The 23,241-nt window shown below is 39.8% G+C and overlaps 1 protein-coding gene across 4 annotated transcripts in view; it reads right to left on the bottom strand.

Moving 5' to 3' along the window:
* The window catches only part of PCCA (propionyl-CoA carboxylase subunit alpha), a 394,384-nt gene that overhangs the window by 160,720 nt on the left and 210,423 nt on the right, over window positions 1-23,241 (bottom strand). For all 4 annotated transcript variants that reach the window (XM_032314393.1, XM_032314394.1, XM_032314396.1 and 1 more), the window contains one exon: window positions 14,572-14,680. In XM_032314393.1, the coding sequence (XP_032170284.1) occupies window positions 14,572-14,680 (109 nt within the window). The remainder of the gene's footprint in view (window positions 1-14,571; window positions 14,681-23,241) is intronic.

A 23,241-nucleotide genomic window follows, 5' to 3' on the forward strand; every position in this document is an offset into this window, starting at 1 on the left:
TTCTTTAGACACAATGCTTTGCACAACTGACTACAGTATAGTGTAAACATAACTTTTATATGTGCTGGGAAACCAAAAACTTTGACAGGCTTTACTGTGAGATATATATTATTGTGGTCATCTAGAACCAAACTCACAGTATCTCTGAGGTGTGCCTGTAATACATGTCAATGTATAAATGGCTGGTAATCAATATAATGCCAAAATCAATCTCCTAGAACTCTTAATCTCATTCTGGTGGATCCCCTCATCCATCATCAAATACACAGATCATTATAGTATATATACCTAAGCACACACGCGCACTCACACACACACACACACAGAGAGAGAAAAGAGCATTATACTGAAAAATTGTCTTATCTTCAAAAGATGTATTTTTCTATTTGTACCAATTCCACTGCCCTTTTAAACTTCTCTGACAAATCTAAACCCCCTTAAAATCTTCTTTTGGAAAAAGGCTAAACACAAATATACACAAATATTCCTCCATTACCTACAGAAAATTGCCTTACACAGATCGAATAACTTTGATTTCTACTAATCATCTTTGAATTATGTAAATTAATCATCTGACATTTTACTATGAATGTAGTGATGGTGTTGACTTAGTTTCAATTCAAAAATCAAGGATTTTATTATCCTACAAAACATATCTGGAGTTCAAAGTATTTAAGGGGGGTTAAACAAAATGCAAACATTTAATGCAACATTAAGCATGTGAAATAAAAACTTGATTGCCTAAAGAAAGCATGCTATGCTGTTACCCTGGTGACAGGTTAAAAAAGGGATTGTGAGCTGAATAGCTGTATGATATGAAATTAAAATGTTTCACATTGAACAATCCAAAATGAATTGGGAAAGGTTAGAGTAGAGGAGAGAGAAATCAATTCTCCAATGGCAGTGGTGAATGGAAACGAAGTCTGAATAGGATTTGCCAGTGGGGTGCAACAGCTGCCAAATATCCTGCAGCCAGAGAATTACAATAACCCTGATGAAGTGTGCGAGAGCTTCTGGAATCATTGCAGGGAACAGAGAAATTCTCCCGCAATAATGAGGCGATTCTGTCTTCCGTTCAGCTGTTATAGTGGAATCAAAGGAAAAATATTTTTAAATGTAATATTTAGCAAAAAAATGCATAAATAAGACATCTTAGCCACTTAGTATTATGTGCTCCACCTCACATAGATGTCCAAATCATCCAGGACGTACTCATGTTAAGTAACTAAAAAGAGCATAACAGAGACAGATAGTAAAAGGTAAGCAAGCTTAAAGGCTAATGACTGAATTAACATTTTCTCCTTTTGTTGCTTTTGGGAGACTGATTTGCTCAAATGAAAGCGGGTCCCTTCCAAAAGCATACTATCACTGTGTGTGTGTGCGCGCATACACGCAAAGTACTGCTGGTTTAATTAGGAGGACTCCATGGCCATGGAAGCAGCTTACCTGAGGGGATATATGAAACAAGTATGTATAAAGTTGTCCGTTATTGTCAGAGATAGTGTAAGTGTGTTAACAGTCTGCTGTGTCCTTTTCCACAGAGACATTTAAGTAAAGGAACCAACCACTACTGTACAGCAATATTGCTTCTCCCTGGCAACTATTTTCACAGGGCTGTTTATTCTTCTTCTTTCCCCAGCTATCTTTCAATGCTTGTGGTATTTTAAAACCTCAAACCTTGATTATCTAACTGAAAACTTAATAATAGGTGAGTTAATTATAAAGCCACAACCCGGAAAGGAAGGAAGAGAAAAAAAAAAAAAAAGATAATTGCATGTGTTAGGTAAAAATCACTACAAAATTGATTCTCTATTTTATCAGGAAGCCAGAGAAGGAAAGAAAATACGAGTATGAGTCGGTGAACATACCTTTCCATTACACTACTCTGGTGAACAGTGAAACCCAGGGCAGGCTCTGCAGCCCCGTTCATGCCCCTGAAACATTCTCCGGGGGATCAGCTCCCAGGGGTAGGGAAACACTGACTCCACACGCCCAGAGTAATCTCCCCAAAATTGGACATAACATGTTTTAAAACCTGTCAGACTAAAGTCTTTTCATCAGTGTTATCATTGGCCACAGTGAAGGAATTCCTTTTCCTGAGTCTTTCACCTCTGCTGAAATCTCAAGAGAGGTACTAGAAGCTTGAAGTAGAAACCAGAGAGTCCAAGGGTCTTGTCTGACCTCATGTAATTCACTTAGATCAGTGCTGGCAAGGGGTAGGGGATGTCAGGGGTCATTCAATCCAGCACCGCCGCTTCTCAGAGGAGGAAACTGGAGTCAAGAGTTGAAGCGTTTGTATGGAGATTTGTGCCACCCGTAAACTGGGGAGCGGGGCTGGGACCAGAATCCTGAGTCCGGCCGCCTCATTCAGTGCCGGTTCCGCTGCACATGCCAAGCACCGACATTTCAGTGCCCGCGAAGGAGCCAAAAGAAACAAAGATCATATAATTTTCCTAGCCAAACTGACTGAAGAGAGGGACTGCCATAAATAAAATAAGCCAGACAGAACGCCTGGTACACATCTGAAGTGTTTTTAAGACATGTGGGGTACACAATCTCACTCTGCACTGCAGGGACCCTAATACACCACATTCCCTAATTGAAACTAATTCTCTGGGTTTATCAATTTTGTAAGAACAAGGTTTCCTATTCTAGGCTCATGTTTTCCAAGCTACTAATGTTGTAGAGTCTTTGAAAACCACTATTTTCAAAAACCATTTAATTCGGAGAAATGTTGACAACCAACATCCTTCCAAGCAGAATGGCCCATTTTCTGTAAAATCAAAATAAGACATTACAAGTACGTCTATTTTAAAAAGGCAAATCCTTTCGAAGTTGCTGGAACTTACATTCTCCAACTTTCTCCCCTCTCACTTGTTCTCGAACCCCCTTCAAATCCACCCTGAACCACCACTTCCCACACAACATTCTCAAACACTGCCCTTGTCGTCAAGGTCCCCTATGACCTCCACGTTGTTAACTTCAATGGTCAGCAGTCATTCTTCAACTATGCCGTATTTCAGTTGAACGCTTCTGCCTTTTGAACCCTTTCTGCACTTGGCACTCTGAACTTCACCCCAGACTCCTCTCCCGCCTCTCTTCTCCGCTGTCCCTTCTTAGCCTCCCTCGCTGGATCTGCCTCACCTTCCTGACCTGTTATTGTGGAGTGTCCCAGGGCTCAGGCCAAGGACCTCTAGGCCTAACCAGTTTCCCAGCTTCCCCTCTATCCCCCTCTGAATCGTGTACAACACGCAGCCACAATGCTCTTGTTACTGCATACGGCACAAGTTCCTACATACGGCTCAAGACTCAGCAAGGCCTCCCCATCTCACTCACTGAAAACCCAAGTCCTTCCCACAGTCGACCCAAACCAACACCAGCGCTACTACTGCAGCCTACTAACTCCTCTCATTACTTCGGCCTCCTTGCTATTTGTCAGACAAGGGGGGCATACTTGGACCTCAGGGGCCTTTGGGATTCTTTTTTTGTTTGAGTTTTTTCAAAGACTTTATTTTTAAGTAATCTCTACACCTAATGTGGGGCTTGAACTTCTAACTCGAAGATCAAGAGCCGTGCGCTCTACCAACTGAGCCAGCCAGACACCCCAACCTGTGCGGCTTTGCATGTGCTTCCTCCTCTAACAGGAAGGTTCTTCTACCAGGTTTTCATGGGACGAGCTCCCTTCCTCCACTAGATCTCTACTCTAAAGTTCATCTTCTCATCCTGCTAAACCTTCCTGCCATCCATTTCCCTGGGATCCAAATTAAAACTCCAACTACCCCACCATCCACCTCCAGGATAATCTATAGCCCTTCTCTGTTTTATCACCAAAATATTTATCATCATTATCATTCTCATAACACACAGCTTACTGACCTGTTTTGTCTATCTACCATCTGCTTAAATGTAAGCTCAGTGCGGGTAGGATTTTTTTAAAACATCTTGTTCCCTGCTAAATCATCTAAATTTTCTAACTCAACTCTCACAATAATCAATAGATGATGTTCAAAGAAATGTGATTATTCTTAATAGCTGTGTATGACTCTCTTATTCAAAATGGAATGGAAGAACACATCCTTAATGCAGGAAAAAAAATTGCTAATGTATCTTGATACTGAAACACTCAATGCATTTCAGTTAGTTAAAAATAAAACAAACATGCACCATGGCCATTATCCTTGAAATAGAATCTTTGTCATTAGGAATTCTAAAAAAGAAAATTGGCAAGGACAGCTAAAATTAAATGGGCATATTGGGTATTTTATAGGTCACTGGACATTTACAAAAACTCTCTAAGAACTACTATTATCTCCACATTATAGATGAGGAAATGGAGTTCAAAATAAATTAAATAACTGATACTAAGATAATAGCTGGGGACTGGCAGAACCAGGGCAAATCCAAGTCCCTGGCACAGAGGCCTTTGCTCTTAAACACGAACCTGTACTGAAGCTCTCGCAGAGGGGAAGGCATGGAGCAACTGGAAAATGTGGTGGCCACTAGATGACTCAACATCTGCTTCATATCAGAAAATCAGTTCAAGGCAGTCACGATAATCCAATTCCCTTTGCAGTGACTGCCTTAGGAATGGGCAGGAGTTTTACTTCTGTGAAGAAACTGGTTGGGGAATAGCTGGGAAGGGTGTCCTCACTTAGAGACAGACAAACCTCAGAACCTTATCTAGATTTGCTCCTGGAACTTCTACAGCTATCCCGCACGGTCTTACGGAAGAGCCGCAGAGAGAAGAAAGGGAGGCTAAGACAATGTGGCACCAGCAGATGAACCTGCTGAGCTTGGTCCCTTCTCCCCTCTGAGCTCCCTGTTCACTGTGAGGTGAGAACTGCTATCAGTCTGAACAGGGGTTTCTGTTACCCAGAAGCATCCCAAGCAATTCAGAAGGTTATAGACTTGCCCCTCTTGAAGTCAAGTAAGAAAGTATTATAACGGATTTGTTTTTAAGTTTAGGAAGAAGAGTTATTACACAAGAAATGCAACTAGTAATCACACTCAACGGTAACCGAAAGAACAGTGGCTGCCAAGGGCCCGGGGGGAGAAGACACAGAAGTCATTCAATGAGGGTGCAATTTCAGTTCTACAAGATGAAAACCTTCCAGAGATCTGCTGCACAACAGTGTGCATATAGTTAACATGAATGTACAGTGCATTTAAAAATGGTTAAAATAGCAAATTCTGACATTTTTTTACAATTAAAAAAAAATACAAATATCATTAGCTTCTCTTTACCAAATAAGTACTCATGTTAAAAATGAGAAAAAAGATCCCAACCATAATACAACATATAAACAATCTAAGAATAATGACACAAAGACATAAACTAAAAATAACAAGAGATCAACAATAAAAAATTATAAAGCTCTAAAGAGGGAAACAAAGAGACTTTGATAAACACAGTCATATATTTTTTGAAAAACTTCAACGTTTGATGTCTACCCTACCCAAACTTACTATAACTTTAAGGCAATTCCAATATCAAAGTGCCTTCAAAGCTCAGCTAGAAGAATGATCAATAAATTTTAGAAGAAAATAATAAATTATTAATATAAGGAGAGAATGACAAATGAAAATAAAGAGAAAAATTTGGAAATTAGACCATAATATATTTTAAGAATTTTACACAGAATCAATTTAACACTTATAATCAATAAGGAAGGGACAGACAAGTGAATAAATGGAACTAATTCTAACGAAACAAAGAAAAAGAGACAAACTGAAAAACAGACTCTTAACTATAAAGAACAAGAGGGAAGATGGGTGGGGGAGGGGACTAAGTACATTTGTCATGAGGAGCACTGAGTACTGTATGGAATTGTTGAATCACTGTATTGCACTTCTGAAACATATATAACAATGTATTTTAACTATACTGGAATTAAAATTTAAAACAATGGAACTGACTCTACTGGTTAAATATATGAAAAAATAAAATTAGATCTCAACTTCATATCACCCTACATAATAAATTTAAAATATGAAATACTAGTGTAATAAAGGAAAACTACAAAAGAATGGAAAAAGAATACAAACAAGTACTTCATATAACTTAGGTCTTTCACAGGAAAAAGCAAAATACAAAACCACAAAGAAAAAGAATGGTCTTAGTAACATTAAAAACACACCCTACTGGTGTCCCACTTGCTGGACTGTAATACCAGACATCTCATTTATTTCAATGAAGAGAATTAGACCCCAAATTCTACTTTCTTGTCATATTTATAGCTATCTGGTATAAACAAAGGGATTACTTATTCTTGATGGTTTTTGCTTATCCATAAAGCATTTCCTTGGTTTTATACTATAATATAGAATTCATTTTTTATATCTTTATAACAAACTAGGTAGAAGAATTTGGGTACTGAAACATTATAGAGGATGAATTATTCTCACAAAAACTTTATAAAACAGTACAGAATACACACTATTCCCACTTTACTTAAGCTTACAGTAAAGTAACATACCTAAGGTCACATTACTAATAAATATAGGTATAGTTGTAACTAAATGCCAGACTTCTCTTTCCACTAAGCCACAGAATACATTCATGTAACACATGTATACCTACTTAGATGGGTGTGGGGTTGTGCACATGCACAAGTCACATAAATGACAGAAAGAAGGAAAGAGAAGGGAAAGGGAAGGGAGGGCATCAGGGAAAAGAGAAGGGGGGGGCGAGGGAGTGGGTACGTAAGTACACATTGCCTGGTACTGACTGAATGTGTCCTCATTCCAAAACTCCTATGTTGAAGTCTAACGCACACTGGGATGCCATCTGAAGGAGGGGGTTTTGGAAGGTATTAGGTCATGAGAACATTCACGAACAGGATTATGCCCCTGTAAGAGGAGGCCAGAGAGCTAGCTTGCCCTCTTTCCACCATGTGAGGATATAAAAAGTGGACTTTCAGCAATTTAGAAAGGAGCCCTCACCAGAACCCAGACAGGGAAGCACCCTGATTTCAGACTTCCAGACTCCAGGACTGCGACAAGTAAACGTCTGGTATTGAAGTCACCCAGTCTATGGTAACTTCCGAGAGTGGCTCAAACTGACTATGACATTCATGTGTATTTCCTTTTTTTGTTGTTTTAAGATTTTATTTATTTATTTGACAGAGAGAGATCACAAGGAGGCAGAGAGGCAGGCAGAGAGACCGAGGGAGAAGAAGGCTCCCCACTGAGCAGAGAGCCTGATGCCCGCGGGGCTCGATCCCAGGACCCTGAGATCATGACCTGAGCCGAAGGCAGAGGCTTAACCCACTGAACCACCCAGGCGCCCCTCATGTATATTTCTGTCTTGCTATTCTTGGGCATATGAAGAGATACTACTTTGAGGAATCGGCTGGAATATTTTATAAATAAAAGGTTGCCAAATCACAATGAGGAAACCCATTTATAACCCACATGTAAGTGAATTCCAAATGAATTAAAGCATTCGATGTAGCTGATTTTCCCAATAGCTCACATGCAAGTGTTTAGGAATTTAAAGATTTATTTATTTATTTTAGAGAGAGGGAGAAAGATATGGAGATCAAGAGCCTGACATGGGGCTTGATTCCAGGACCAGGGCCTCACCTGGCCACTCAACCAACCAAGCCACCCAGGTGCCCCTAAGTGTTTAGGAATTTGATGAACACGTTCTCTGAGAAATGGTGAAAAGTACTTGTAAAGAAAGAAAATGAGGCAAACAAGCAAAAGCAGCCAAGAAATTTTGATGAATTTACCAGGTTCCTGCGGTTTAAAAAAAAAAAAAATACTCTTATAAAACCCATGGAATCAACATTTACTTTGAAACACCTTAAAATAGCTTTGATATATAAAAGCAGACAGCACTCCCCACAACCACCTCAGGGTAGCTCAGCCTTGAGGACCGATGCCTTATCAGGAGTCAAGGGCTTACTCTAGCCATACTCCCTGCCAACTTCTTAAAACAGACAAGGTAAGTGAATGCAAAACTGTCCTCTGCTGGGAAAGGGATTTGGTCCCCAGCCATTCTTCCACCAGGAAAGTTGGCACAGCTCTCCCCAAAACTAGTAATCATTACAGGACAAATTAGGCAGCTGAACAGGTAATAATCATGGAATTAGGAAATGTAAGTGATGAAGCTTAAAGCCCAGAGGACGCCTTCCTTAGCTACCAGATCTAACAAAAGAGAGCAACAAGTGCAGAAATCACAGGGGCAACGGCAGAAGTCGAGAAGTTTAGAGAAAGCCCGAGGTGTTCTCACTAGCACCTAAGAAGCTTGTGATGGCGGAGGAGGACATGCGAGGGCCTCGCTCAGAAAAGTATATCCTGACCTGCCAACGGCATTTGGACCTAAGGATAACAGGCATCTTGAGCAAAACTAAGTGAAAGATCACTAAAAGGGACTAAATTGTTTCCGTGACTAATTCTTCCTCTCATCATTATGTTAGTGCAACAAATTATTAAATCAAACCACAAGACCGACAAAATCACTTTAGCTTCAGATAACATGAAGTGATTGTTTAACACCGCTTTCAATGATTCATTTCTGTCAACAGTAGTGTTTTAGAATAATTAGCATGTATTTGATGCTAAACTGTGTTTAGCCAATTTATTTACGGTTATCCTAAGAAAAATTGCTATTGTTTCTGACATTAACTTTTTTTTCCCCCTAAAATGCACTATCTTCTTACTATCCAAATACTATGGGTACATATCGTTAGTGTCTTTTTCCAAGTCATAAATGATGAAAGAGTAAAATCCATAAAGATACTGGGAAAATCAGATCAGCAGCCAAAACAAGCCACACAAAGGAAGGGCTGCGGGCTACTGGATATGGAAGCATAAACATTACATGAGCACACCCATGACTGAGCAATGCACAGCCACACCTGGAGGCTGACTCTTGGACTCCATTCCCAAGCCAATCATGAAAACAGTCCTCCTAAGGCGAAGTGTAAAGATTTGATCACCCAACATCAGCTTTGATGTCAGGGACCTTTTCAGCAAACAAGCAAAAATAACTTAGATTCACGCTGCCTAAAAGTAAGATTATACTCTGTCAAATAAATCAATATATTTTGCTGGATGTTCCAGATCTCTGTTGTCATGGATAGGACCTATTTCACAGTAAGCTGGCAATAAGTAAGTTCCACAGAAACTAAACTCACCAAAAACAAATCATTGTTATATAAGGAAGACATGCACAATTATCTATATAACTGAACTTTTGGCCTATATATATTCTATCTGTATCATTAATGTAATTTTTTCCAACTTTTAAAGAGTAATGAGGGATGCTTGGGTGGCACAGTCCGTTAAACAGAGGACCCTTGGTTTCGGCGCAGGTCGTGATCTCAGGGTCGTGAGATCATGTCCCAAGTCAAGTCCCACGATAGCCTCTACACTCAGCGGGGAGTCTGCCTGAGACTCTCTCCTGCTCTCCCTCTCCCTCTGCTCCCCCAGCTCATGCATGCTCTCTAAAATAAATAAATAAATCTTTTTTAAAATTAAAAAAAAGGGGGGGGGGGGTAATGAATGCAACAGTAATATACAGAGGAGGATCAGTCCGGAATGATGGGTGGACTAGGAAGCACCAGGAATGTCTCTCCACCTAGAAGATGATGACACTGGCAGGGTCTCTCTGAAAACTAGTTTTGAACTCCAGTCCAGTCAAAGGCTTGCAATTTTAGGGGAAAAGGTGGATGGTAATCTGCAAAAAATTTTGGTCAATTTCAGCTCGTAGCCCAGTGGCAGCTACTCATGCCCCCACCCCAGCCCACAGCAGGATGCTGTGAATGTACTCCTGGGGCGGCTCACACACAGCTTGTGGGTGCCCAGGCAGACAAAAAAAAAAAAAAAAAAAGACCCTGTCCTCCAAATTCTGGGGACCTGTGCTATGATAACTGATTACTGTTCTCATCATAGACGAACAGAAAGTACGTTTGGTAGCCATTGTGACTGCACCTTCTCCCACTGTCGTGAGCCCCATGCCCTCTGGCTGAAGTGACTTCTAGGGGATTTAAGAGGTCAGTTCCCCCATTTTCCTCCATTTTTTGCTTTTTTCCCTTTCAGAAGCCAGACATTAAAGACTAAGACATTCAAAAATGGCTGCATTTATGAGAAAAACTGGAAAGTGACCACACATGCACAGGGAAATGCTCAGAACATATCTGAAAAGACCTTACCTTAATACCTGAGGCTGATCTTGGCACAGAGACAGCCCCCAACAAATAAACAGAAATTAACAACAACAACAAAAGAATAAACCCTGGAGAAGGAGGGCAATCCGAGTTCCAGAGTTAGCACATTTGGCTCAGGTCATGATCTGAGGGTCCGGGATCAAGCTCCGTGTTGGGCTCCCTGCTCAGTGGGGAGCCTTCTTCTCTTTTCCCTGTTGCTTCCCCTGCTTGAGCGCTCTCTCTCACTCTCACTCTCATTCTGTCACCCTCTAATAAATAAAATCTTTTTTAAAATGCTCAAAAAACTAAAGAGATAGAGGAAGTCAGGAAAACAATATGTAAACAAAATGAAAATAATAAAGAGTTAAAAATCTAGAAGGAAATTTAAAAATTCTAGAGCTGAACAGTGCAACTGAAAAACTCACTAGGATTCAAAGGCATACTGGAGCAGGCAGAAGAATCAGCCAATCTGAAGACAAGACAAGAGAAATTCTCGAGGATAAAGAACAGAAAAATCAAAGAAAGGTGAACAGAGCCTAAGGGTCCTGTGGGAGACCATAAAGCCAACCAGTGTATACATCATGGGGGTCCCAGAAGGAGAGAGAAAAGGGAGTCGAGAAAATATTTAAATAATGGCTGAAAATTTCCCAAATTTGATTACAGGTATGAATAGAAACATTTAAGAAGCCTGGAGCACCTGGGTGGTACGGTTGGTTAAGCAGCCAACTCTTGATTTTGGCTTGGGTCATTGTCTCAGGGTCTTGAGATCAAGCCCCTTGTGGGGCTCTGTGCTCAGAACGGAGTCTACTTCTGCTCATGCTCTCCCTCTTTCTCATATAAGCATAAATAAACCTTAAAAAAAAAAAATTCAAGAAGCTCAATGGACCCTAAGTTAGATGAACTCATAAACCCACATCAAGACACATTATAATCGAACTTTGAAAAACCAAAGATAAAGAGAAAATCTTGCAAATAGCAAGAGAGAAGTAAATCATCACATACAAGGGATTCTCAAGAGACTGTCAGATTTTCATCAGAAACTGTGGAGGCCAGAGGCAGTACTGGGCTGATATATTCAAAGTGTTAAAGGAAACAAGGAAACCAAAATAAACTGTCAGCCAAGATTCCTAACAGCAAAACTTGGTTAAGACATTAAAACTGGAAATTAACACGTTTCCAGATGAACAAAAGCTGAGGCAGTCTGTGACACTAGACCTGCGCCACAGTAACTGGTAATGCCAGTGGTCCTGCAAGCCTGAAATGACAGTACCAGGAAGCCAAGTGAGTAAGGAAGGCCCTCAGTAAAGGCAAACACATGAACAATGATAAAACCTAGTATTATGGTAACTCTGGCTTGAAACTCCACATTCTGTTTTCTATATAATTTAAAAAACTAATACATTTAAAAAATTATTGGTTTATGGTTTGGGGCACAGAATGTATAAAGATATAATCCTGGGATATCGACACTTGCACCTAGGGAAACACTCATCTTCCTGTCGTTATACGTTTGCTTTACTAGAAATTTCAAATACAATTACAGATTAGATAGTCTTCTCGAACTAGTTTCTCTCAACGTGACTTGTTTTTCAGATTTTAGCATCATGATGTATGTATCAGTATTTCTTTCCATTTTACTCCTAAGTGGCATTCCACTGTAAGGATGTATCACAATTATTTACCCACTTACCATTTAATGTACATTTTAGTTGGTGTGTATTAGTGTAGCACTGTGATTTTAAGTTGGATTTCCCTAGTGACTGACAATGCTGAATAACTTTTTCATGAACTTGTCATTCATATAACATCTTTAAGAAAGATCTATTTCTTTATTGGGGTGTCTGGCTTATTTTTGAACTTTAAAAATTAATTACTACAGACTCAAGCCTCTTATATACATAACTATACTTATTTATATAAATCTATATATCTCTGAATACATTCTACCATTTGCTCTACTGTTTTATAATCTCAGTAATACCCTTTGAAGTACAAAAGTTTGCATATGTTTTAAATTCTGTAATGAAAATTAAAAATATGCTTCTAAAGACTAGGGACAAAGATATATTTGCAACACAAAATTACAAATAGAATTCAAACTATATTCTCCATATGACTCTATGTAAGGTTTATATACGCTACATGTATGTGTGTCTATCAATACACACACATATATACACTTAGAAGGAAATACATCAAAATGTGAAAACGTGCTTACTGAAGAGTTTGTGGGATTACAGGTAAGTTTTTTCCTTCTCCTTCTTAAACCTTTTTCAGATTCTTCCTAGTGGCAAGTCAGCACCCTCTGAAAATGACTTGAATACATTTCTTGAAGATCAAACTAGTTCATTAGCTACACTCAGGACTTCAGAAATGATCAAGGTCCCAATAACATCTGAAGATAATCAAGATACAAGCACTGTATTTATCAAAAGAATAAAAAATAATACAAGGTATGATTCTGGTTTTAAAACAAAAGCTAGACACACATGTAGCTCCAAAACACCCCTGTCCCAACAGAGCTTAATGGAAATAAACTATAATGATGGAAGGTTCTTTCTACTACTCCATTCAGTAGCTATTAACCATAGTACAAGAGGAAATATGGCTGGTGACTACACAAATGGTTGCAATGAACATGCCTGAGAAACTGAAATTTTAATTTAATTTTAATTCAAGTAAGTACACATAGCCAGTGGCTACCACATTGGTCAGCACAACTTTATGGGGGGGAGAAATCAGATTCATTGCTCTACTGCCCATTTTCTCCTCCTTCCAGTCATTCAGTAATTTACTGATATCCTATCATCTTTCATCTCTCTCTAGACATCAAATCATAACTTAAAAAAAGATCTTATGTTATTTCACTAATGGGTATTTACCCAAAGGAAATGAAAATACTAATTCAAAAACATATATAAACCCCTACATTTATGGCAGCATTATTTACAATCGCCATTTCCTTCATTTATACAAACAGAGAGGGGGGGCAGAGGCAAGGTGAGGGAGAGAGTGAATGTTACTCAGCCACGAAAAAAGAATGGGATCTTGCCATCTGCAATAACATGGATGGACCTAGAACAGATTGTGCTAAGTGAAAAAGGACAAATACCATGTGATTCACTTACGTGTAGAATCTAAAAACCAAAACAAACAGAAAGCAGAAATAGACCCACAAATACACGCAACTGATGGCTGCCACAAGGAAAGGATTAGGGGAGGGGGATGGGCAAAATGGGTGAAGGGGAGGAAGGGAGGAGGAGGTACAGGCTTCCAGTTACGGTAGGGTACAGCAGATGAATCACAGTCAGTGGTACTCTAATAGTGTTACCTGGTAACAGATGGTGACTACGATGACAGAGAGCATCACGTAAAGTATAGAGGTGTCTGTCCAATCACCATGTTGTACACCGAAACTAAGGTACACCGTGTGTCAACTATACTTCAATTTTTTAAAAAGTGAAAAAAAATCATACATTAAGCTTCCTATACGTTTTGTTGAGAATGAAAACAAATAAAGAGTACCAATTAACTCCAAGATTTTCTGAGTAAAACCAGTTAGCCATTAAAGTGTAATTGCCCAAACCCAATTTACTTTTCTTCCACCTAATTCTTCAAGGGTAACCTGAGTTTCTGATCTGTGTTCTTCAGAGATGCTCAGTCACCTGCCATCTTTTCTCTTTTTATCTTTGTTCTTCCTCTTGTGGAAAAGCAAAAAGAATGGAAAAGAAGTTGAAGTGACACAATTTTATCAACAACATCACTCTAGCAAGTAAGAAACAGACTATACTTGCTAAAGCAGGATTATGCTGGCAAGGACATAGACATTCACAGTAAATTCTCCTGTCATTTAGAGGCATTAATGTCATGATGACTTGGTTTTTGCTTGCCTTGCTATAAAGCATGTTTTCTCTCTCACTTACATTACTAGGAAGCTAAAAAGTATCCCTAGGGCTCACAAATAGCTAACTTAACCCGGTGTTAATTCCTTCTAGTATCTTAGAGGAGTTTCTTATACACATTTGTATTTTAACTGCTCAGATTCGACTGTAATTTTTCGCACTCTAACACTTTTTAATACTTTGTTCAAGATTAATGAAGGTATAAAACAGAAAAAATAAGTACAAATTACTTAGACATTCCATAAGGTTTCAGAACATCTTCCTACCTCTAATAATGTCCAAATTAGAAACAAAAAAAAACCTTTTTGTCTGAATTTTGAAAAAATCATTTGAAGAAATAGAAACAATATCACTTTTAAACACTGTGATTGATTGTATTATACTTCTCCAAACACAAGATTCAAAACCAAGATCAGTCACATCTTTTATTAGCTATTTCCCATGCTTACTTCCCACGCTGCTTAGATTATCAGTGTTTTTCTCTCACTTATGCTGTTTTATATGATCTAACATACCTTGAATTTTCATGTTCTTGAAAATGTTGTGCTCTTAATTGGAATGCCACGAACAATGATGATGCTATTGCCAATAACTGGTTTCTCTCATTCTCTGTTAACTTGTGTCCTAGGGAAATCAATCAATCAATCAATCACATACATCATGTTAATATCTAGTGCTTCTATCTTATAGAACTTTTAGTCAGTCAAATCAGTATTTTATAAAACATCTCTTATGGGATTAGTATTGTACCAGGCATGCAGTGGGGGAGGAGAAGGAACAAGATTTCTCAAATAAAACAAAAAACCCCAAGTGGGATCTATCAACTAGTTTTGGAAGTTCAGTAATAGACTCTCAATGGCCTGATTAAACCATACTCTTACAGGCTTACAGAAGATCCTGATTGTCCCAAACACTTAATGGTGATGAAAACATCTCATATGATCCTACAATAATCCTCCTATATGAGGATTACAAAAATTTGGTCTCAGTCTTCTCACAACATACACTCTTCAAGAGCAGTTCTCAACGTGTGGCCTGGGGACTACTGGGAGTCCCCAAGAGCCTCTGAGGGCCTGCAAGGTCAAAACTACTTTCATAATCGAGCCTATGTCAAGCTCTGTGCTAGCACAGAGCCTGCTTAGGATTCTCCCTCTGCCTCCGTTTCTGCCCCTCTAACTCCCCCACTCACGCGGCGCCCGGGATTGCATGCACGTGCTCTCTAATAAAACAAACAAAAACAGTGAAGATCTACTTCATCCGCCACACAGTACAAATGCACCTTCTACAGTACTGTTTGACAGGTGCTTATCTAGGATCTCGAAAACTCCAACGCCCGCAAACCGAAAATTGAAAAATTTCTAAATCATTAGATAGTCACTTCTCATACTGAGTCAGACTGTCTGTGACTTCCACGCAACTTTTCCAATCTGACCTAACACCGAATAATTCTATTCCTCTAATTCTATTCTTTTTTTTTTTTAAAGATTTTATTTATTTATTTGACAGAGAGAAATCACAAGTAGTCAGAGAGGCAGGCATAGAGAGAGAGAGAGGGAAGCAGGCTCCCTGCTGAGCAGAGAGCCCGATGCGGGACTTGATCCCAGGACCCTGAGATCATGACCTGAGCCGAAGGCAGCGGCTTAACCCACTGAGCCACCCAGGCGCCCCTCTAATTCTATTCTTTCTTACACTTGCACATTACCAATCTTGAAAGATAAACCCTGCCACGAATAGTCTTATGATAATGAGTTCCAGCATAAGGCTACTCCTGATCTCAGATCAGAGGGAACTTGAGAACCTGCTGTCTCTCGTGGCCTGACGCACAAGGCCATGACAGGCCCGCCCTGGCTCTGACTTCGGACTCCTTCTGAATGTTCATCACTTTCCCCTCCGGTACCCAGCGGGTCCTAATGTCTGGTAATACATGTTCCAAATGTTGTTCTAACTAGGTTAGACTCAAATCCAGCCTAACCTTTTGGACCTGAAAGCTGGTCCAAGGCAGACACGGGCCCTGACTGAATCCTGGGTTCGAGGTAAGGATTAGTCCATCATCTGGCTCTTTTACCAGAGTGAGCAATATATGGTATGTCCTACCAACTACAAATGTGACCTCTTTTGTGCCAGACGCGGTCAACAAATAAACATAAATCAGTGCCTAGGGCTCAAGTGGGCTGAACTGACGACAGCTGGACTGTTCCTTCTTAATGAGTCTCCAATTCTCCAGGCTAACCACCTGGAGTTGCTTCAAAGTTCTTCACACAACATGCATTTCTCAAAACATCTCTAGTAAGAGATTAGAATTCTAACATAATCACTTTCTTTTGCACAAACAAAAAAATGGAAGGATAGTCTTTTTTAGTTCTTTTCTAACAACAGTAACATTTACAAATGTAAAGGGCTTTGTCTAGCATCAGAACCATGCGGCTAGAGGTTATGTAATCATACTATGGCTCAATACAAGGTATTATTAGATTATACTTCTGGTATATACTAGTATGTAATATATTAAACTTACTTTATTTTAAAAAATATATCTGCTATTTTTGTAGGTTCCAAGGTATAATATAGACACAGTAATTTTTTAAACTTACAAAAAGTCCAAATGTAAAATTTCAACAATTTGCAATTGACATATGAAGTCCAAAAAACACAGTAATAATTTAAAAAGAAAAATTTTTTTTCACACAGCTTTTAATTTCAAGTTTATGGGCCAATTAAATTTTTTTTAAAAATGCTAACTTAGGGCTTAGCATTTTGCCACAGAGACACCACATTTTACCTAACACCGTCACATCATTAGGTTTTTTTGTTTTGTTTTGTTTTGTTTTGTTCTGTTTTTAAAGATTTTATTCATTTATTTGACAGACAGAGATCACAAGTAGGCAGAGAGGCAGGCAGAGACAGAGGGGGAAGCAGGATCCCCGCTGAGCAGAGGGCCCAATGCGGGACTCGATCCCAGGACACCGAGATCATGACCTGAACCGAAGGCAGCGGCTTAATCCACTGAGCCACCCAGGCGCCCCACATCATTAGTTTTCATTAGAAATCTTTTTGAGGGGCTCGCACATGGCTCAATCGGTTAAGCACTGGACTCTTGATTCAGCTCAGGTCGTGATCTCAGAGTCCTGAGATCAAACTCCACGCTGGGCAGAGACTACTTAGGATTCTCTCCCTCCGCCTCTCCTGCCTCACGTCCTCAGTCCCCCCACCACAGCTCATGTACATGTACTCTCTCTCTCGAAAAAAAAAAAAAAAAAAAAAAAAAACCTTTTTGGTATTCACTTAAAAGATCACTTCAGCGTGCCTGGGTGGCTCAGTTGGTTAAGCAACTGTCTTCAGCTCAGGTCATGATCTCAGGCTTCTGGGATCGAGCCCTGTGTTGGGCTCCCTGCTTTGCAGGGAGTCTGCTTCTCCATCTCCTTAAGCCCAGCCCCCACATACATTCCTACTTTCTAAGAAATAAATAAATAAATAAATAAAATCTTTAAAAAAAATAAATAAAAGATCACTTCAATCTCTAGGTAGTGACTAGACTCCTTCCTCAGTTAATCTTTATCTGGGATTCATTGTATTTGGTACAAATTAAGGGGTTAACATTTCATATAAATAGTAAGAGGAAAAATTCCTACATATACTAATTTCTGTTTATGAGCTCTCTATTCCTTACACTGACATATTTATTCACTTTTCTGTTTTCTGTTTTCAAGTGCTTCCATTCTCATACTTCATATTGTTTAGGTAAGACTGCCTTGGCAATACATTTAAATACACAGAGGGCCAATTTTATCATTTTTCATAATTACCTTGGCTATTTTCAGAAATGTATGAATACATATAAGCTTTTTAATCACCTAATGTAGTGGACCTTGTGAATCTAACTGAAATGACATAAAATCTCTGTATCAATTTGGGAAAGATCGGCACTCCTATACTTTTGTATCCCCAAACAATAACTCCTATGTTTTGCCAACTGCTCACATCTTACTACTTCTTCTTTGAAAAGATTTTATAGTTTACAGAATCATACAGGTTCTATGTCTTCCCTATTAAATTTCTGCCCACCATTTTACAAGATACTTCCGTTAATTTGAATAGGGCTCTTTCTTTCCATTTTCATTTCAAGCTGGCTCTTACTAACTAACAGAGACAGACATAACTTTGCATGTTTATCTTGTTGCATTCAGACCTTGCCAAATGTGCTTTTATTCTAGAAATTTTTAGTAGTATCTTCTGGGTTTTCTAGGGACACAATTATATATAGAAAAAGAAAATTTCTTTTTTTTTTTTAAAAGAATTTTTTAAAAAAAGATTTTATTTATTGACAGAGAGAGACAGGGAGAGAGGGAACAGGGAGAGAGTGAGAGAGGGAGAAACAGGCCTCCTGTTGAACGGGGAGCCAAATGAGAGGCTCGATCCCAGGACCCCCGAATAATGACCTGAGCTAAGGCAGATGCTTAATGACTGAGCTGCCCAAGCACCTCCCCAAAATTTCTTCTTTTTACAATATTTAAACCAACTTTTTTTTTTTTTTTTTTACTTCTTACCCTCTAAAACAATGATTGATAATAATGGTCCTTTTACATAATTCATTTGTTCCTGACTTTAAGGGAAATTTTTACAGCATTTCCTTTAAAATTATGTTTGTTACTAGTTTTCATTAAAACTTCATTGGTTTTTTAACTGGTTTTTAGTCAAATTTAGTTTAATATTGATTTCAGAGTGTGTTTTAATTAGAAAAGGCGACTGATTGTTTAACAAATACCTTTCTAGCATTTATTACTTTTTTGGTAAGCCAGCAGTATTTTATTCTAATTGCAATGGATACCATTATCAAGGTTAAGGTTTTCTTTTTAACTTGGGGTACCATATGTATTGTATGCATACAATACAACACATTATGCATACAATAATTTTGAGGTACCATTTGCAAGGTACCAGTTGCTATTAAATGGGTCCATTTTAAACATGCAATTCAAGAGTTTTGACAAATGTGTGTGCCCATAGAAACACCACAACCATCTACTTAGAAGTTTCCCCTACTCCCAAATGTTCCCTTGAGTCTCTCCAATCAAGACCTCTACACCTGCTTTCCCTCCTTGGCCTCATGCAACTAAATGCTTTTCTAGTTTCATATAAATGGACTCTTCTCTATCTGGCTTCTTTTGAAAAAAAATATTTTTGAGATTCACTGATGTTTTGTAATCAATCAGCAGTTTCTAACATTTTTACATTGAGAAGTAGTCCTTGGCCTGAATATACTGCAATTTGTGTAGCCATACATGCCCTGAGGGATTTTAAAGTAAGGGGGAAGATGTGATTTGGTTCTGTAAGTGAACTCTGGCTGCTGAGTGAAGATGAACTAGAAAGTGCACTAGTGGCAGGAAGGAGGCCAAGTGAGAAGGCTGTTCGGAGTCCAGGCAAGAGGGCAGCAGCTCGGGCTGGGGTGGCGTTCTACTCTGGTGCTGAATGGAGACGTGCCTGCATTGAATTCCCAGCTTTACGTGAATCAGCCACAGCAGACGCATTGCACTGACATTTGTAGCAGGTTCACATCTGGAAAAACCTGCGAAGTTTCAATGAGGGGGGTTGAGAACACCTGCTGCCTATTAACTCCCAGCAATGAAAACCCCACACAGGGCAAGTCTTTCTGCTGACCAAGGAATCCTAAGCACCTAGAACTTCAGGATGTAGACAAAGTGTATTTAAATACTTCTTGATTCCTCCTATCCCCTTGTCCAGTGCGAAGGTCACAAGAGAGCACTGAAATCTGACACCTGCCTTTCACCTCTGCCAATCCTGGTGGGGAAGATTCACAAGCATGATCCTGGGAGTCTGGGGTGGGGGGGCCTGAAGAGTGAGGCGGCAGAAACACGGAGAACCTCCAGTATGGCATACAGGACAGACACCGTCTCACACTCTAGTGGCAGATGTCTTCAACGGCAGCAAGTCCCTTCCACTTAAAAGTTAGAACCCTAGGCTGAGAGGAGCTCTAAGACTTAGTTTCTCAAATCCATCTTTTGAAAACTTCAAGAGCATTAAAGCTTGAAATCTCTACTGCATTCTCTGGTGATGACCGGTTGGAAGAAGGTGCAGCTCCAAACTTAAAAAGCCTTGGTCTTTTTTTTTTTTTTTTTAAAGATTTTATTTATTTATCAGAGAGAGGGCGAGAGAGCAAGCACAGGCAGACAGAATGGCAGGCAGAGGCAGAGGGAGAAGCAGGCTCCCTGCCGAGCAAGGAGCCCGATGCGGAACTCGATCCCAGGACGCTGGGATCATGACCTGAGCCGAAGGCAGCTGCTTAACCAACTGAGCCACCCAGGCGTCCCAAGCCTTGGTCTTTTTTAAACAGTTTCCAGTATCCGGAGACCCGAGACCACCACCTTTAACCTAATGGATTCAGTACATACTTGCAAAAGAAAGAAGAAATTCCTCCTCACATTTGTCCTCATCTTCTTAGCCTTTGTGGGGATTGGGGAATAGGTGTGTGGGGGGGATTTCAAACAAGAGCCCCAAACTCCAAATAATGTCTAGGTTCTCCCAGCGTTACTCATTAAGTTGGTGGTTACCACGTGGAGGTCAAATCACAGAGCAGCACCTCCAAGGTCTGTGACATACCTCTGTAAACCTCGTGCCGTTATCAGTCCCTGTTCATGACCCAGTTTCTAAGAAGCCTGATCTGTGTTCTCTTAAGTGGCTTTAGTTCTGTCACCTATTTTTAAACAGTCATCTGGTGCCTCCCTTCCCATCCAGTGTTGGCTTAAATGATCATGACAGACATCGTGATCCTGAGCCGTGCATGTCCTCCCTTTGTGCGATGTGGCTTCGCTGGCCGTTTGCTCCATGCGTAGGTTTCATGTGTTGGCGGATCCGCAGTAATCTCTCGATGGCCGGTTAGGTTTCTCAGAGAAGGATACTCTACCATGGGGACTGAGGGTATGTGCCTGCCTGCCAGTATGTTGGGAACCACGTGGGGAATGATGGTTGAGAGAGGGGGGTCATCACCACATTCAGTATGTCCACACGGACTCAATCCTCTGTCCAAACATGCCAGGTGTCCCTGGGTAGAGGAAATCTTATTCTCTATGGATAAAAATCTCAAAGCTTTTTCCGGGGGGGTTGGGGGGTAGAGAGAAGAGCCACCCTCCTCTGAAGAGTTAGAGAGGAAATATGGAGAAAATCTTCCACAGATTTTAGACAAGAGTCTTGCCTATAGGAATTCCCCAAGGTATCTGAAATTAATAGTGGCTAAGACTTCTGCAGGGTTCCATGGTGATAATGAGCTATTTCCCAGTTCTTCACATTGTCAGCTTAGGATTCAACTTTCTTAAGTTGCTAAGTCAGTTAAGAATCATCTTTTGGCTCTTCATTTTCCAGAATGCTATCTCCTCTTTGTCCTTATGGGCTTGCATTTTTAAAAGACTAAATTCAAAGGTGCCTGGTTGGCTCAGTGGGGCATGTGATTCCTGATCGTAAGGTCAAGAGTTCGAGTCCCATGTTGGATGGGGAGCCTACTTAAAATTAAATAAATAACAAAAACAATAAATAATAAAGCCAAGTCAGTGGTCGGGAGAAATGTCTATGTATTTTATTTATTTATTTTTGCGAGAGAGAAACAGAGAAGGAGAGCATGGGGGGAGGGGGGAAGGGCAGAAGACGACTCCCGACCAAGCGGGGAGTCTGATGTGGGACTTGATCCCAGGACCTAGGGATCATGACCTAAGCCAAAAGCAGAGGCTTAACTGACTGAACCCAGGAGCTTTTTTTTTTTTTTTTAATTTATTTGTCAGAGAAAGAGAGCACAAACAGGAGGAGCAGCAGGCAGTGGGAGAAGCAGGCTCCCTGCTGAGCAAGGAGCCCAAGGCAGGTCTCAATTCCAGAACCCTGAGATCATAACCTGAGCCAAACAGAGACTCTTAACCACTGAGCCACACAGGCATCCTGTCATCTTTAACTCAAATTGGTTAAAGCACTTTCTTCAGGTATTTCCCCCAAAAGGGTATATACAATGATTTATTTCTGAATCTTTATTTTAAAATCTCTTTTCATAACTAAGAAACAAAGGATATATTAGTTGGGTATAGCACTCTTCGGTCAAGTTCTTTCTAATGAAGTAGATATCTTAAGATTTTCTCATTTCCAGTTTATGGGGTCTAAAGATGATTTCAGTCTACATTCTCCGCATATGACTTGGTATTTTTTTCTTTCTAGAAACTTCAAAAATGTTTTGTTCTAGGTATGCCTTTAAGAGCTACTTTTTATCATTAGTCTTATCTGAAACTCAGCAAATCTTTCCAATGACACCTCAAGGTTTTCTCAAGAACAGTGGAAAAAAAAGAAAGAAAGAAAGAAAGAAAGAAAGAAACCTCCCCTATTCTTTTTAAATTAACCTTCCTTTATTTGTCCATTTTCTCTTCATGAAACTATTATGTACATACAAAATCTCTTGGGTCTGCCCGCCACATCTCTGATTTCACACATTATTTCCTTCTCTATACCTTTTTACTACATATTTTGAGAAACTTCCACTTATTTCTTAGGGTCACTAATTTAGTTCTTAGAAGTACCCATCCCATCTTTTGTTTTGCTGAAACTTCTAAAAATGACAGTTCTTAGTTTATTAAAGTCCTTCTCCTGTAATTTAATGTCCTTAATTAACTGTTCTTACTATTTTTCAGTAAGCTCAGTCATTTGACTCCCTTTGGAGTTCTAAAACACCTCCCGTTCTCAGGGGTTCCTCCAGGTCTTCCACTCTACAGATCCTTTTCCTTTGTCCTAATGGCTCTGTTTGCCAAAGGATTAGGCACCGGTTTGCTGGTAAATGATTACCAACCAAGCTGGGTACGAAGGGAAAGGAAACACACCAGCCTACAGCATTTGCCAGTTTCCTTGTGGTAAGTACTTTCTCCAAGGCTGATTTCAAACTACCAGCGTCTCATGAGAAAGGACAGACGAGGCAGAGGTGAGCAGCAGCGACCTTACACAGGCCTTGAAGAGGAGCTACAATGGTCTAAACGCTACCTCATCCTCCTTGAACTCATCCTTGATTCCCTCCATGCTCCAGACTCTCTGCTTCTATCTTCACTGAGCACTTATTTTGTCCTGTAGTTAGTTCTTTATGTATGTACTTCTCTTGTGATGTAAGCTCCTTAAGTGCAAGGAAAATACGTTGTTTTTCAATTTCTTTG

This window comes from Mustela erminea, chromosome 15, assembly GCF_009829155.1.
Source record: "Mustela erminea isolate mMusErm1 chromosome 15, mMusErm1.Pri, whole genome shotgun sequence".
Classification (NCBI taxonomy): domain Eukaryota; kingdom Metazoa; phylum Chordata; class Mammalia; order Carnivora; family Mustelidae; genus Mustela; species Mustela erminea.